The sequence below is a fragment of the Pundamilia nyererei genome, unplaced genomic scaffold (genome assembly GCF_000239375.1).
Source record: "Pundamilia nyererei isolate P.nyererei 1_Seehausen unplaced genomic scaffold, PunNye1.0 scaffold00031, whole genome shotgun sequence".
Classification (NCBI taxonomy): domain Eukaryota; kingdom Metazoa; phylum Chordata; class Actinopteri; order Cichliformes; family Cichlidae; genus Pundamilia; species Pundamilia nyererei.
Window position 1 is genome coordinate 2,682,016 of NW_005187432.1, and position 18,505 is coordinate 2,700,520.

Genomic DNA, 18,505 nt, shown 5'->3' on the forward strand with positions numbered 1-18,505 from the left:
AAAAACCGCTAAAAACCATCAATTTCACACCCGAGCTTCAACTCTCGCAGCACGGTACCAAACGACTCATGGACCGGTACCAATCCATGGGCCAGGGGTTGGCGACTGCTGAGAAATTTGATAGATGACTCTGGGTTTGGGAACAGTTTGGGGAAGGCCCCATTCTGTTAAAACATTGATTGCACACCAGTGCACAAAGGTCCAGAAAGACAGGGATGAGCGAGTTTGGTGTGGAAGAGTCCTGGTTTCAACCTGATAGAAGATCTTTGGGATGAATTTGAGCAGACACTGTGAGCCGGGCGTTCTCATCCAACACCAGTGTCTGATGTCATAAACGTGCTTCTGGAAGAATGATCAAAAATTTCCCCAAATCACACTCCTTAGCCTTGTGGAAATCTTTCCCAGAGGAGTTGGAGCCTTTTATAGATGCAAATAGTAGGCTGACATCATGTTAAACACTATGGATTAAGAATGGGTTGTGTGAATACTTTTGGAAATAAAGTGTAGCTTAAAGAAAAAAAAACAAAAAAAAACTTGTGATCGTGTCTTTCCTATGTTAGGTGTAGATTTTCCTGCACAGCATGATCACCCTGTTTTGACCCCCTACTGTGAACAGCATGCTGCTATGTTTTTTCCAGAGCTTTTAATGTATTATTCACTTTTAGTTTATCTGTGATTCAAGTGTTGAGGGTGATTATTTCTGGGGCTAAGCAAAAAGTTGTCTAAAGTACAAGAAGGAGGGCAGGAGATAAGTCGACTTTGAGACACTTTTTCCCCAGCCTCTCAAACAACAATCAGGTGCCTCTACAAAAGGGCTGCAAGGTCTCTTTAATAACAACCAGCCTGCTCAGGTGCCCACAACATTTTTTTCTTTGAGGCATCAGCAACCGGTGTCATGCGAACCAGCACTAATAATCAGTTGATGAATTGTTCAGTTGTAGCTCATGTTCCAAAGACAAAAGATCCTGGCACCAGTGCTTTTCTCTATGATTAAAACAGACTTTCCTATTCATTTCAAACAGCCACGTTGTGACAGTGTTGCACTGGAGGATTTATGCACTGCACTTCTCTTTGTTAGTAATTAAAGAAGAAAATATCTGATCCCTCAAGCAGCATTTCTTTACTAGTTCATGAAATATTAATATTAATGGGCGCCACATGTAAGAACTCACTTCTTGTTTAATTATGCTTAATACAGTAGCCGTAAATATCAAAGTGATAGTAATATAAATGCATATGATGAAATATCTTCCTCACCATTATCCGGGATACAGAACTGTAGCCATGAGGCTGTGCAATGTCTGTTACCAAATTTGAGACCCACAAATTGTGTAGATTTGAGCCAGTGAACCCAAACACAAGAAGAAAACGTGTCCCTTTCCTCATTACTGACCGCCAGGCAATGTAAAGATACTGTATTTCGAGTGACAGCGTGCCACTTCTTTGTACTGCCATTGTCAACGTCTCAGAGTTGAAGAAGATGACAGGAGAACACTGATTGTCATTTGAGCTTAATGACCACATACTCTGCAGGACCTGCTGCACCATGACAAGATAATTAGCCAGTAAGCCAGTAAGAGCAAATTATAATGACACAGCGCTAGTGCTGTGCTAATGTGCTAGTGATGCACAAGGGTGTTTTCGCTCTCTCTCCCTTTCTTTCTCCATCTCTAGTACCTTAACAATGGTGTGTTCAGGACCAATTAAAAAAAGGAGAGGGCTCTCGGCACACTAAGCCCATCTCTGTAACTCTGTAAAGGCCAGGGCTCGCCTATTGTCTAAGGTATTCAGAGGAACAGATTTATTATTATTCCAATGTAGGCCACCTTCACCTTCCATTACAATGATGGCTGTACGTGGAGAACATGGAGACTGGTGTGAAAAATGAATGAGAAGGAGATGAAGTGTTCCTGCTGCAGATGCCACATATATTCATGTTGCTGTTCCTTGGAAATGAAGGACACACTGCTGAAATTGAAATGTGTGACTTTCATTATTCTGGAATATTTTGAACATTTATTAACAAGGACACTGACTGAATAGAGGCTGCTGCATTTAAAAACATACATCACACAATGCATCTCATACATATTCTAACATTGATTATGAGACAATTTGTTGGTAGAGGCCATTAATTAGAAGGTGTCACGAAAATCGTTCAGAATCGGTTGGGGCTCGATCGATCTCTTTGACCAGTTTCCATAGATTTCTCTCATTAGTCAGTTGTCTGTTTTGATTAAGGACATTAAGAACTTTTTAATTGGCTCCTTTAAATCACTTAGTTCATGGGTTATTTTCTCTGAGAGTGAAACAAAAAGTCTAATACATGATTTCTACTGGAGTACAGGCTTTTCCAGCGAGTGTAAACTCACAAATGCTCAAGTTCAGCTGGACATTAAGTAATCCCAAATAACAGACTTAGTGGTTTAATGGCATTATGAGCCATACAGAGAGAACCATGGACATACTCCAGGGAAGGCTTCCATTAGTTTAATCCTTTGCCCTGACAGCACCCTCAGCTGGCAGAGCAGTTAGGAGTTGGCCACAGCTCACATCCATCCATAAAAGTTCCTTCTGTTAGGAGAAGGGCCTAATAATAAATAAAGAAAATGTTTGAATAGTTCAATTTAATAGTAATGTATGCATAGACTAGACTACAGAATTATTACAGAGTATTTGCTCTTATGGAAAGCCCCAAAAGATGAATTTCCTTAATTTTTGTGGGAACAACAAACTATCCAAGACACAGAACAACGCAAAGTGTAGACAGAACCCAAGACAACTGTTGGAATGGCTGTTTTACTTTAAGAAGGGATTTTTTTTCTTAAAAAGAAAGGAAAGTCTTTTTTTATGCCGTCCGATATAAATTAGTTCTCACAAATACGCTACTGTCTAATTCTAATCATCAAAGTCTATAGGTTGATGGTATTGAGATTAATTATGAGTTGAGTAACGGTTTGAGCAGGCGATATAATTTGCAATAATGAGTAGTGCTCATTATTTCTCTTCCATTCAGGTCCTGAACCCTGTGAAAATCATTATGTGGGGGAAATCAGAATGAAGGGGCGCTCTTTAAACCCAAACCCTCCAGGTCTCATTTGCTAATAAAATTCACAGAGGTCACCACCGCAGAAAAGAACGGCGGCCGCTTTGGAAATGTCAATGAAGACAGGGCTATTCTCACTGTCTGCTACCAATCAAAAATGCTCTCGCTGTGAGGGTTAGGCTGTTAATGTGAACAGCCGTGGCCTCCACTCAATTTTCCAGAACTTTCCCTGTGTCCTTTGAAACATGAAAGGAGCCTGATAAAATAACACAGAATAAGTTTGGGCTCTCCATATGAAGACCTGGCAGGTCTCTTTGACGGAGTCAAACCGATTCACCCAGAATCATCCATCATGCGGAACACGTTTCAGCCCCGTCACTTTAGTCAGGTGGAACAACTGACCCTTATTATGTTCCCTGGCAGCATCTTTTGTTGCTGCATGCCAATCAAAAATAATTCTTAATGGCTTAATATATCGTCTTAAAATGCAGTACGCTCGATTGCCAATCCATTCCAGGAAATGGGTCATGTAATGGGCCCCATTTGCCTGTTACATACCCATTCCACAACAGAAACTTTACACATGACTCGCCTATAATAAGCCTTAATTGTTCACGTTATGATCACTTAGGATACAGAAAAGATACTACATGTAAATATGTCCTCCATCATGATTTCTTAACCTTGTTCATCCAAATCAGTAATTTGCTGAGACCACAAGACACTTCTTCACCCCACAAACATGCTAAATTGAAAATGCTAGTCTCTCATGCCTGGGAATTAATTCACAAATTGATCAGACTTTCTGCTCTGTTCCCTAATCATAATGGCGCTTCTCCTTAAGCTTAACCTAACCTTGCCATTGGTGGTGTGCAAGGTGTGATTTTCACACATAGTTGCGAAAGGCTCAAAAGCAACTGGCTTATGTTCACAATATGATGCCCCTCCCTTCACAACAGCAAATCCCATCTTTTGCTGATGTGATTTAAATTCTGATTAAATTTCTGATGCCCTTCAGTCAGTGGGTGTTCTCACTGCTCATAATTTGAGTGCTTAGCCTTTTTTCCCCCCTCTTTCATTTGGACAGCACATTCAGCACAACAACCAACACTTGTTTTCCAGGTAAGACGGAGGGTCAGTTCATTACCTCCTTATTGCAATGTGATCAGGAAGGTGAAGACTTTGCCATTTAAAAACATCTGCCTTTATCTATGTGCAATAGGCAAACTCTTCCGTGTTTAAGAGTAAGCTGTATTGCTTGAAATTGTCACCCTGTGAAGCACCTCATTCTGCCAATCCTTCGCCATTGTCCAGGTGTCATTATCAACCAAGGATGTGCTATCAAAATAAAGACCCTGTGCAACAGTGAGACAAAATTATAATTTTTTAAATTTTCTCCGCAACATATTTAGAGCAGATGTTAAGAATAACACAATAAGTCATTTAGCTGGAGCTCCATGTGCAATTGTTCCTAGTAGAATACAAAAACCCTAATTAATCTCAGTTAGAGGCCCTTCTTTCTCTTCCTCTTGCTATTATTCCCCAGAACGAGTCTCAGGGGAGAAACAGAGCAGCAGCCTAGTACTGGCAGCATCCAGGACACCAGCGGAGAAGACACAGTCTCAAACTAGCTAAGATTTACAAACCCCACCCCCCCACAAAAAAAACAAAAAAACAAACAAACAGCTTAATAGAATCTGGACATCCTACCAGAAACTTCCACAGCTTCAGTCATTCCTCCCAGAGAGGGGGGAAAAAAATAAAAAATAAATCACAAGTGTCTTTTATTCAAGTGCAACTATTGTCTTTAAAGATTCTGTTCAAGCCAATTCAAGCCCAAATATGACCGAAGTGTATCCAATTCTCAAAAGCTGAATGAGAACTCGGTGAGATTATTTTATTTATGTATTTATTTTTAATTGCTCAGGACAGATGAGGCTTATTGTAATAGCAGGGCAGACTGTGGCAGTTGTGACGGGGGTTCAGCAACTGGCCTTGGGAGAGGAACACACTGAGGATTGCCCAAGCAGACATACAGAGCCTCAAAACTGGGCTGAACCATACTAAAAGGAGCCAAGGCATGCAATCAGAGCTGCATGGTGGGATAAACAAGGCGTCTCTCCATCCAGACATAGCAATTAGGTAAGGCGCAGACCATCATAAACAACCAAGAGTTTAAAGCAATGCTTGTCTCTTCTTAAGTAACCAGAGAGGGTTTTTTTTTTCTTGTTGCATTTCATTTCACTTTTCAGTTGTGGTACTTATTTACATGCAGGCATGGAAATGGGCCAGTTTGGTCTTTGATTGCAGTAAGAGGAAGGAGAGTCCACAGCAGGCTGACATCAAACTCTGCTGCGTGCTTCTCTTGAGTAAGGTCTAAACACTAAACCACAGTGCCTCAGCACCTTCATCACAATGTCTCCTATTGATTCTTTAGTACAAATTTTTGCAGGCACATAATCGAAGAGTGTGCAGCTTTTAGTTCTGAGTGTTATTAACCTCTGTTAAAAAAAAAAAAAATCAAAAAACAACTCATTTTAATATCAAGCTATTTTAGTGACATTCACAGTTACAGCTACAAATGTGGTAGTTCATACAGGACAACAAAACCATGCTAAAGGGCATCTGTTTTATGCTTCAGGTACAAAATGTAGCTTGAATTTTTGGATTAACAATCTGTGCACAGCAGCTATGACAAAATATTGTTTGTGCTGTCAGCGTTAATCTCGTTAAAATGACATTAACGTCATAACCACATTAACACGACAAATCTCCGTCAACACGCTAGCGCGGTTAGCTTGCTAACGCTTTAGCGCCGTGCAGCCCGACACGCGGGGAGATCCGTGCTAACTCGCTAACAGATTTGCCGCATCAATGCGGTTATGGCGTTAACATCATTTTAATGAGATTAACGCTGACGGCACTAATATATTTTCCTTTTGTTTCCATTTCTTTCCCCTCTTAGATTACCACTGGATATCACTCATATTTTAACTTTTGATACTGGCTGATGAACAAGTCCAATGTTTGACCCCCCCAAAAAACAAACTGCAGTACACTATAAAATAAAAAAAATGACAACCTGATAATCCAGTGAATGAAAAATTAACTATTAATTTTAAGTCTAATGTGGGCAATGAAACAATAATATTAAAAATGACAGAGGACAGTGTCACTGGAGTTTAAACCTCAAAAGAAATCAATTTTCTTGGAAAACTAAAGTAAACCAGAAGCAGTTATGCATGATTTAAATCATGCATCGGTAGTGACAACACCTCTGATTGGACCATTTGTGGTTACCAACAAATTTTAAAAAGGTACCGAGGTAGTAACGCCTTCGTTCTCTGCTACTTCAATTCCATTTCCATCCTGGCACACCAGGTAGGATAACAATCTTCTCTCTGAGCATGATATGGTCGTTTTGTGAAGATTCATAAGTGCAAGTTGAGAGTAAGGCAGCAATCAGAGGTGAGATAGCTTTTCCACCAGTGTGGCTTTCACCTAAATGCATTTTTACCCATCAACCCCCACTCTAGTAGCCGTAAAAAATTTCATCTGTCAAGCACACTACATTTCCCATCCCTTCCAATGTGGTCAAAGAGGAGAGATTACAATTTTGCGCAGCAGGTTGAGTGCTCACACTGTGAAATGGAGAAAGAGCTGCAACCTGTTAATTAGGCCCAGTTCAAGATGCATAGATAGAAAACAAGCCTGTATGAAGTGTACTCAGACTAGGAGGCACAATCAGGGACACCGCTTAACCAGACATGGGATTTTAATCAGGTATGTTAAATTTAGATCATGTGCGAGGTGTTAATTTGTAGGTCAAGGCTTTCACTGTAACCTTTGCCCAGCCTCCACGTGTCACGACATTAATCAATTGCGATGGAAAAAAGGAGAGACTTCCCTTCTTTGGAAAGTAATTTCTCTGGGGCAGTTCAGCACACAGCATCCTGATATACACACAAACAGGTCTGGGCACTGGCTGCTTAAAATTAGTGAGGACCTGCTAATTAATTCCCCTTCTGTCACTGGGGGGCCCAGTGCAATCTATCTGTGATGCAGCCTTTGTGAGATCAGGTGTCAGATAGGAGGAGGAAAACAATATCCATTAGTTTGCAATGCTACCTTTGTTAGAAGATGAAAAAAGAAAGAAAGAAAGAAAGAAAGAAAGAAAGAAAGAAAGAAAGCATCATTCCATTAGTCTAACTCTTTAGGTGCCTTCTGCTCAGTGGCAGTGATATGTCTGCATTTCAAATCAAATGAAAAGCGATCAATGGAACATTAAAGAGACAAATTGTGTGCAGACACAAAACGCAGGGAAAGCATTTTAATGAACTTCAATATGTTGCCGACAGATAGAATTCTTCAATTAACATGGATCAGAGTGCGCGGATATCAAATGTTGCTTTTGTTTTAGTTCATGTGCCTGTCCCAAAGATTCTGTGTATCAGATACTGTTGTGGAAACAAGACGCATCAACATCCCACATCAATAAAACTTAAGGGCATGATGCGGGAATACGAGTGAGGAATGCTGAACTATTGTTTTCTCTTCAAATGCTTACAAAATTAAAGAGTAGTACCTGCTCACATACACCAACCAGCCACTACATTAAAACCGCTAACAGGCGATGTGATCGTTCTGTTATAATGCAGGGCTTTGTTTGGAAACCTTGGATTCTGGCATTCATGATGTTTGTCGCTTTGAGACTAAATCATCCATCGAAACACTGTTGCAGACGAGCACCCCTCATAAGACAGTGGGCGCTCTCCACCCCAACACCACATTGCGTAAAATTGCCACGGGTACTTGGCAAAAGGACTGAACAGGCCATACAAAAGTTGAGGGATGCTTTGACACGACGTGTAGCTTCATTTACAAGTTATACTTTAGGTTACATAGGTTATACCTTAATGTTTCAGTAGGATTTGCAGTTCTGATGTACCTTTTTAATAAACAAGTATAAATCCCGTGTAAGCCCCCAAACTCCCCCTGGAGACTCTGCCCCACTGCCCAGGTCACGAAGACTGCTACTGAAATAAAACTGGGTCAAATGGGCAACCTATCACAACGAAGTATTCTCAGTATGATGACAGAATAATTTCTTTCCTTCACTGAGCTAGGAGCCAGGTCCTTACCTGAGGGCATCCATGGATCTGATGGAGACTTCTCTCTGGTATTGACCTGCTCCCAGTCGAGGTCATCATCTCGGCCTTGGCTGTATCCACATGCTGCCAGTGGCTTCTCAAAAGTACAATCGCCTGTGACAAAAGAAAGAAATTTATATGGTTATTCAAGTTTTCCATTAACTTCCTGCTCAAATGAATGAATGTATAAATTAAAGTCGCCTATTTTTTGTCAGCGGTATTCATAATGTAATATGCCAGACAATGAGATGCATTTAAGTGAGACAGAGTGAAGGATTGCTGTTGTAGGCGAGGCACAACATACATTACCATCATTAGCAACACGGCAGTCCAATTTCACAATGACAAGTATGAAGTGTCCAAACTCCATCATCGTTAGGCATTATGTTTCCAAACTACACCACCATCAGGGATAAATTGATTTATTTTCCTTGCCGACCGCAGAACTTTGCTGTTCATGCGCTTATACTCCACAAAGCCACTCTAATCCTTTTTACAAGCTGCTTGCAAAATGACAGCAAGCAACCATTAGGGCCAGGCTTCACCCGGGCTTGGCGTGTGATCGATGAATACAAATACCCCTTTATTCCTTGCACCTTAAAGGCCACACAAAGAAGTGAGAGTTGAGCTGCCTCCCTCCAAAAGTGCTTTTCAACCCACTCATGAATCTACAAAAAAAAGAAGAAAAAAAAAAAAAAGCCTAAACAATATTTGGCTGGAAAGAGTCAAAAACGTGAACTGGAAAGACTATTTTAAAACCACGTTTCGTCATTTTCAGAGACAGCAAAGAAATTACACAGCGCCGCTTCAGATGATTACATTAGGTCTCTGTTGATAACAGATGTACAGCACATTATATACCGCTCCTCGCCAGAAATGAATCCAAATGGCAAATCTGAGAATGTTTGCTGGCACACTGTTAATAAGTTTCTAAACACGGATTACATACAAATTTTATTGCCTCTGGGAATGTCCTTTGAGCCAGAATCTATGCTAGGCCAAAACCAATATCTCATCTCTTACAAGCTCCCTCTGACATTCTGCTGCATAAAGGCTACGAGCTGGGGCTTTTGTTTTCCCATTTATTTCTCTGGTGACATTTACAGTACATGTGCAAATGAGTGGCCAAATGAGGAGAACACAGGATAATTAATACCTAGCTCCACAGGGCAACAGCTGATGATATATTTGTTGCTTTGTCTGTTTTTATGAGGGGGCGGACATAGAAAAGGAAGAGACTGCCAAAGTATCACAGGTAAAAAAAAAAAAAAAAAAAAAAATTTGTTGAGGCATTTTGAGAGCTTGCCCAGAAATTCATTCCCTTGTTAATGAGAGACACAGGCCTTATTTAAGGTACCGGTTCACTAGGATGTACCGCTGTGGTGAGACTGGAGAAAGAAATCTAGCAGACCTAATCATCTGCTTTACAAGAGCTGAACCAGGAAACCTCAAGCCAACTGTGTTGGACCTGCTGCAAGCATGATTTGCAAATGCCTGACACAAATGGGCTAGTGTTCAGAAACATTGCGTTTGCCTGGGTAAATTATGAGATACAAGCTTTTTAAACCCAATTTTTATGGTTTTAATTCGATTTCACGTATGAATCTATACCCAAGGTTTTATGTCAACGTGACCACTGAACAAGAGTTACAGATATAACTACGGTTCTATGAATTGTGGATGTTACAAGGATAGCAAGACTTGCTTACAAGGACTTTGGAGAGACATTAGCATTTTACAAAATTTGAGAGCAGCTAAGACGTAACAGTCAAGACAGTCAGATATGATAAAGAAAACTAACTAAATACTGTTCATGAGTTAAAACATCAAACCAGAATTAAGGTAAGGTTACTTGAATTTTACAGGAAGGCAACAAGTCCAGGAGATATTACTATTTTGGTCTGTTTAAACTAGATATGTAGCCAAGTGGGCGGCTGTTTGCTAAGAATGAAGTGAATGATATGACCATAGTTTACTCTGACAAGTTTGTTGTTGAATGTGCAGTCACAGACCAATTTAGCTTTAAAAACAAAATTCTGATGCAAATGAATTTCATCTTAAGCTTTAGAATTTGCTCTTCAAACATTAGTCATGCATTCAATAAGCAAACAGCAGGTACGTCTCTCAAAAGATGGAACACAGTGACAAAATAGAAGACTGTTCACACAGGGATGTTTGTGAAGCAGAGCCACTAATGTTACTCACAAAACCTTTGCTTGCCCTGATGACAGGACGGACCAAAAGTAAGCATGGTTGAACATGTTGACGTTCATGTACTGTTACTGTGCATGATTGGATTAGCTTCATTCTGCTGCGATTGCTTATTTTGCTGTCATAATGTTCTGAAACAATAAGAATTAAAAAAAACAAAAAAAAAACAACTTAATTTGTGATTTTACACTCCTGTACTTTTTCTACAGTGTGTAAAGCCTGTAAAACCTGTACTTATAATTGTTCTGACCTGTAACCCTTTGCCAACACATTATGTGATTAGTGGCTTTTGAATATTGATCCCAAGTCTTGCCTCAAAAAGAAAACTGATAAATCATAAGCTATTTAAATTTCATCCAAAAAGAAAAAGTTACTGCTCATGAATGATAATTTAGACCTTAGAGGGTTTTACTGTGAAGCATCAGTAACAGGTGGCTGAAAACTTCAATGACTAGCTGAGAATCTTGGTGAGCAATACTAAAAATCATTATCGGTACGCTCTTAAGCAAAGCTATTAACATGCATCGGCTCACTTAAAGCTGTTCAGTAACTGATAAAAAGCTGTGGCCGTCCACGACCAGCGACACTGCAAAACTCTAGGCGTACGCAGGCGGTGCTGGAAAAGAGCATGTACTCCATTGCTCACTCAACTTGCACTCTAAATAAATAAAAATGCCTGCGTTGCCAAGATGTAACTTGGAGAACATAACATGATTAACATGATTCTTTGGCTTCAGCGTCACAGGGACTGGCTCCGTTCCATCAATATTTTGACTCGATAGTTCCAAGATCCTTCACTTTGTGCCACCCACCTTCTTCTCACAGCATGATGGAGCTCAAACAAATCAAAGAGGTGGCTTGTATTGGTGTTTGATATTCAAATCGATGGCGCTGACGAGGAGAAAAATATATTCCGAGTCAGTGGGAGAGGAGCGAGGATTTCGAACACTGAAGAAGAAAAAGGCCATTTAAAAGAAGATAAAGTAGAAACCCAATTCCAAATTAAATCCAAAGGGGTTAATTTAATTTTTTGGAAAAGCCAACGGGGTTAAAAAAAAAACAACAAAAACGGGGAGGGGGCTGTCTGAAACTTCATCTTCTTCAAAAGACATCATTAACAGCTCCATTAATGATTCTCATGTTGCCCATCTAATTTGAATAACAAAGCCATTAAAAACCCTAAACATCCAGTGCCATACATTTGCAGGTGGATGAAATAAACCATGAGCATAAATACAACTTATATCTATAACACCACTTCACACAAGGATGGTAATCTGTCATTTTTAGCAGCATGTGACATAAGAAGTTTATACAATAACAATTAAAATGACTATAAGTTTAAGAATAAATTACAAATATAATGGTAAATAATAATGTAAAGGGGTGATACAGTCTCCCTGCAGCCATGTTTCCTGATTAACGGTATCTGGATTTGATATTTGAAAACAGCGAGTGGAAATAACCTACACTGCTTTCTCATTGACAATTTCAAGGTGTCATTAGGACAAGGTAACAGGGTGTGGAACAAGCAATGAATCAATGTTAATTGTTTTAATTGCTGCACAAGCCAATTGGTATCATATTCAGTATTGGGAAGTCTCCTATAATGCCTACAAGTTGTTATTGACATGCTGTGAGACTGTTCTTTGCTGATGTGAACATTAAAGCGTCTCGTCTTTACATGGCTTCCTTGAATATGTGGCTTGACCACTGTTGATGCCATAAATAAATAATAAAAAAAATAAAAATCACAGAGCACATGTTGAATGTCATCAATACAAGCAAGTGCTTCTGAGTCAACATATTGTAACACATTCATGCAGATGAATGCATCAGTCAATAGCATCATAATAGTTCTTCTCTCTGTAGGAGGTTTATATCGCTGCCAGTGTGTGGCACAACCCCCATATAATCAGCCTCGACAGCTGCTGAAACAGATATCCCAACGAGAGGCTGCCAACTCTCTGAAGGAGATTTAACTTTCAATAAAAGCGTCTATGAGGTGTGCGTAGTCTGGGAGTACAGATGAATGTGCTCCACCCTGTCAACATTCCCCTTTCAAGAGAAGCAGGCAGCTTGAAGCTAAAAAAGGTGGCCCTAGATATGTCATGAAACAATTTATTCCTGAGTGAGAACACACAATAGTCTTTATATTCTCACGCAGAGTGCATTTCAAAGAAATCTATCCATCTTTTCCTGGACTGAGCCAGAGGCCAGAATCAATGCCTCAACCCCTCAATGCTAGAGCCAATTTCTCCTAAAGATTTTCAAGTCAGACTTAAAAGGCCTTTTGTTAGTGCACCTGTAACAAAAGTAAACTTTCAGCATTAAAAGCTCTGTGTGTGTATGGAAGTTTAGTACTGTACTGAAGCACTATGCGCACATTGCTGTGATTGCAGGCGAAGGAGTGTGGGAGGGTCTGCGAGGGTGATAATGCAATACTGAGACAGTACATCTGTGGTAAAGCATTAAATACTTGCAAAAAGATATACATTTTTTGAATACAGCTCCACAGTGAGATTGTACACGGCATTCTTGTGTTATGCTACATGTGTTTGTGTGCAAGATCAAAACTCTTTAGTCTGTTTATTCTGATTGGACTGTCTTTATTACTTGGCATCAAATTCTGGGAGGCTAATATGATTGTGACAGATGATCCCAGTCTCAGACTTCGTAAATATTCTTAATAATCTATTACCTTCAACAATTATTATGCATCCAAGCTTTGTTTAATTGTATAAAAACTAAAAGTGAGAAGTGGTGATTTTCTAGGCTTCTGAATGTCAGATTGTTGCTTGGTAAGCCAAGAGTGTCCTTGTCCTAAGGCACAGGTGTCGAACTCCAGGCCTCGAGGGCTGTGTCCTGCAGGTTTTAGATGCGTCCTTGATCCATCGCACCTGATTTAAATGGCTAAATTACCTTCTCAACATGTCTTGAAGTTCTCCAGAGGCCTGGTAATGAGCTAATCATTTGTTTCAGGTGTGCTGATCCAGGGTGAGATCTAAAACTTGCAGGACACCGGCCCTCGAGGCCTGGAGTTCGACACTCCTGTCCTAAGGCGACTGATAGAACTCTATAAGAAAACTGAGAATTGTTCCTTTAAAGTTAGTTTTGTGGATTTTACTTCTGTTTGTTAAGTTTTTAGCAGGACTGTATATTAACAAATTTCTGCTCTGCAATCTTGACTTGTATATACCATGTTGCAAAGCAAGCACATTGCCAATTGTGCCATTATGATCTAATTCATCAAACATAATATCCTCCCAGAGAGGATAGCGACCCCTTTTCCAGCAACACCACCGGTCCAGTCCCAGTGGCAGATATCATTGCCGCAAGACCTTCTTAGCCCCTCTGCCAATTCTGCAATTACCAGCTTTCCAACCTGTTCTGTCATGCCAGGAAATCACAGGTCTGCCCTTCGCCCCAATCTGCCTGAATGTCTGCACTTGTTTTAACAAACATCTTGTCTGCTGGCATCCCCGCAGACTGAAACCAGAAGGCAATCTTGGGTAATTTAAAACCAATGTCGACTATCTTCCTCCAACGCGGCCAGTTTAGAGCTTCAGAATCCTGCTGCTAAACCCCTTAGAGACTGATAGGCCTTTTCACTCTGGCCCTATTTCACTTATCTATTGGCAGCTCCTGCCAAGTTCTATCTCTGCGCTGAATTGCATGTATATATACACACACTATCTGTTTGGGGACTTTGAACTGTGGGAAGGGATTTAGACAATCAATCTCAATATCATTATCAATCACGTCTCGCTGTTCACCACATTGATTTGGGGGGGAAATAAAGAAGTTGGAGTGTAGATTTTCCACTGATAATCTGCCCAAAGAAGCCAATGTGCTTGTCAGCGATGTTTTGCAAAACAAAACCGACAACCCACATCTACTGCAAACGAACAAAACTTTGTTTTTCGTTGTCCTGATTAAGACAAGCTATGAACATTTTACTTTGAAAATACCATTCAGAAATTCATTATTTAAAAATAAATCTTTGGCACTATGTTTAGTTCAAAAGGCTCTCGTTATAAAAACTTCTTTGGCTTCTCTGCATATTTTTTTCCCTCCTTGTCAACCAAATATCAACTTGATGAATGTGCTTTACATCAGGGGTACAACATAGTTCCTGATCAAATCCACCCTTGTGCACAGATAGATGTACATTGAAGATGACAGGCAGCCTTCTCCTTAGATATGCTAAATTTTGACAGATGATTTTCAAGCTGCATGCCAGCACAGGGCTTGACGTTCCCTTCCACTGCGCCTGTCAAGAACTTCCAGTAAATGACTTCAAATCCATCTCCATTCTGTAAAACCTGCCAGGCACCAATTAAGATGAATATGGATTCTAACTCAGAGACATGGCAGACCCTTATTGTCATTTTCCCTTAAGTAATAAAAATGAGGACTTCAGGTCTGTCTGCATGGAAGTACCCTGTGGTGATAACACCAAACATTATGCCTTTTTTCTTCCCTAAATTGAAATCTGAATCACAGATAGCCTCCCTTAAAACTTCTGGTAAGGTTAACTTAAGTTAAGAGATAGCAGAAAAGCCCACAAATATTTAGTATCAGATTCAATCAATTCTGGAAGAAGACAAGTACCTGCTGCACGTGGCATTTATTTTACACCGAGTGTGGCTTCATTCCAACTCCGACAACAAGTTAACAATGGCTTCTCTTCCAATTGTTCCCAGCATCCTCATTTTTGCTTCCAAAACAGAGAGAACTACAGTCTGTCTCAGTGCCTCAGCCCTCCTGAGAGAGAGTGAGAAATAGGCTTTTTCCTATCCTGCTTAATGCCTGTTGATACACTGAATGAGAGGGGGGAAATAGGCTTGTTTGGCTCCCTATTTTCTGGTGTTCAACATGCTCCCTGAAATGATACGGTGACAGAGCATAAAAGGCGCTTTATTAAAATCACTGTTTATATTTGTTGCGCTGGTTCAAACCACAGAGGAGAAGCAGCATCGTGGGTGATGAGAAGCTGTGAAAAATGCTAAGACTGTATTTCGCAGATATCGTGGATTTAAAAAAAAGGAAACAAAGAAACATGCTGCTCTGTCTGAATGCTTTGCCCATTGTCGATGTGTATCCGCTGCTGCAGACTTGTGAAGAAGGTTTAAAGTGGAATTAACCCTCTGCATTGATTCACCACACGGTTTTGACTCAGTACTGTAAGACTGGAAATTAAAACTTCCTCCAGCTTGGTTTCACATTTGATCCAGGTGTGATGGACCACTGGTCTGAGCTTCAATCAATGGGGATAGTATAGGAGGTAAATTCTCCTTGGTTTACAGCAAAAAAAAAGAGGCCCTTCGGAGGAGAAAAGGAATAAAATCCTAGTCCGTGTTTAGTGTTAAAAACCCCTTGGCTCGCTGCAATATCCCACAGTGGATGACCCTTTACACCGAACCCCTTCAATCCTCCCAAAACCTACTAAGTCAACAAACCTTTGAATTCTGCCTGAATAGTGCAACAAAGAGGATGAAATGCTAATGTCAGTATCAGTAGCTTTCCCCTGTTCTCACAGAGTTTCCCTGAGTCTAATTTGTCAAACATGCAAGTAACAATGCCAGAAATTAGCCCAAAGGGAAATTTCCTCCAGAGGAGAGAATGATTATGTTTGATCATGGAATAAACAAGAACATTAACATGCTTTGTTAGTTTTCCAGAACTGGAACAAATGCTTGTTTTTATGTGTAGAGGAGGGAATAATTCAAGGTTGAATGTCAAAGAATTAGGAAATCACTAAAGCTAATTAGAAAATGTAGAAGAATAAAAGAAAGGTTGAATCAATCCCTCTTGAGAAGGAGGGAAAATCTAGGCCACGAGGCAACGCTTGTGCATTCAGGCAGACTTATCAGCTTGATGAAATATCATTGCTTTGCTCTGCGTCGTGACATATCGTCAATCACGCCATACGCAGCGTGTTTAATCCCTCGCCGCACAACCACGTCATGCTCCGAACCCCTGATTAGCATGTACGCAGGCGGCGCACAGGTGGAAAGCTGCTGCCTGCCCAGGTGAAAGGTTACGGCGAGGATCTGAGCTCTGCCTTGACAGGTGTGGCTGAGGAGATTTAAATCCCAGAGGGAGCTTTTTCAAAGTGCCATCTTAGGGTTTTCACTCACAGACTTCAAACACATTCGGACCCTTTGTCTCTCTACTGAAGCCCCATAAATCAGGCACCTGAAAGGAAAGACTCACGGTCCAGCTTAATCCTCTTGGGTCAAGAGGGGAGCCAATATCAGGCCAGCTTTCAAAGCATCCACCTTGTTCTTGTTGTGCTTGGCAACAGGAGGGCTTACATTCTAGTTAGTGTGGATCTCAAAACAAGTGGGAGGAAACACGTCTTACTCTGTTTAACTACAGTCTGAGTTCTTACAGACATGACATTTAAAACAATGCAGATAATTAGACGAATAGAGATCACCAACAGCAGTTACCATGACATTTCTCTCCTATATGAAAAACCTATATGATGCACCTGAATTTATCCTGGGAGCCTAAAGCCATTTCTGTAAATGACAGTACAGCTGGTTTCCACTGTGTGAAAATGCTGCCCATGATCACAATGATATTGGCAGTAAGATTGTTTCAATTAAGGCACCAAGTCAAAAGATAATCACAGAAGCCGAAAGTTGTAGCCAAATGCAGCGAAGCCTCGTTAAATGTGTTGGATTTCATTCATGCCAGGTCCCATAATTTCATCATGGACTGTTTCACTTTAAATTCAGCTCAGATTATCTGCCAAAATATTACAAATTTTATGTAATTTGCTGTTCATAACTTGTATAAATCATATTTATGTACGATCGCATGAGGCTGGTAATATACCATGACCAATCCACTTAAAGAAATAGTCATTGTGTAAACAATAACGGTGGAAAGGAGCTGAGTGTAAGAGGAAAAGATCAATACTACATACATCTCCTGCATATGAAGCTGCAACAAGAAACCAAATAGCTTAGCTTAACATGAAAACTGGGAATAGAGAGAACAACCTAATATGGACGCACTGTATTGATTAGTAACTTTAGAAGTGGCAGGTGCATTTTGTTTCCTTGGACAGAGCAGTTTTACGCCAAGATAACCGTCTACTGGGAGTAGCATCATTTTCCATTATGTTGGTCTTCTCATCCAACTACTGTTAACAAGATAACAAAGCCTCTATGCAGTGAGCAACAGAATAAAGTATTTTCAGCTGGTTTGTTATCAGGTCACACAGTCAAGTGGTATGAATAAGTCAAGGAAACAAAGGAATTCCCCCAGTCTCATTAATATTATTAATTTTTAAATCCAATTATTGTATGACTGCTCATGACCTATTTTCTGATTTAAGTGTCCTATCAAAACCTCGCACATCACAGAGCGTAGAGCAGCCTTTAATGTTTTAGATGAATCTTGAGCTCCTGCAGAGTGTTCCTTTGGGAGGGTTTGGTCTTCCAATCTTGACCGCCCTCTGTCTTGTACCATTCAGGAGAATATTACAATTTAGCGACCACACCATGAATGACTGCGAGCATTAGATGTTAAGAGTACAGAAACGTCTCAGACACAGCACCGCTCGTCATGTTGCTTGGCAGTATTTTTCATTAACAGTGAGAAAAATGTTCCTATAAAGTGCAGGTTCCACAAAATAATTGTAGCATAACTTAAATAAAATATAATTTATCAAATTGAATTTAAAATTTAAAAAAGAAAACTAAATAAATTTGGAGAACAAAGCAGAAACCACAGTTATATTCAGTAATTCTGCTTCAAGCCAAGGCCCACAGAACCATGCTAGTCTTTAACCACGTCCACTTACATCTGCCGTCAAAACCACTACAATTAATTCGATTTAAACAAAAAACCCATATTTAAGAAAAAGGGGTCAAATTAGTCCACATCACAACAGGAATACTGGGCTAAGTACAAATGAGTTACGATTTCTTTTTTAAAGTGTCAAGTGTCTTAACTGTGTGATGCTTTGATTGCCATAATCACTGAAAGTGCTTCCTGAGGAGCACTTAACAGGCCAGAATTGATAGAAAGAAAAAGTCTAAAGGGAACATACTGTACATACTATAAAAAAAAAAAAAAA

At 40.1% G+C, this 18,505-nt stretch overlaps 1 protein-coding gene across 9 annotated transcripts in view; it reads right to left on the reverse strand.

The window, feature by feature from the left end:
* The window catches only part of LOC102212695 (protein tyrosine phosphatase receptor type M), a 162,202-nt gene that overhangs the window by 111,439 nt on the left and 32,258 nt on the right, over nucleotides 1-18,505 (reverse strand). For all 9 annotated transcript variants that reach the window (XM_013909825.1, XM_013909826.1, XM_005729068.1 and 6 more), the window contains exon 2: nucleotides 8,188-8,310. In XM_013909825.1, the coding sequence (XP_013765279.1) occupies nucleotides 8,188-8,310 (123 nt within the window). The remainder of the gene's footprint in view (nucleotides 1-8,187; nucleotides 8,311-18,505) is intronic.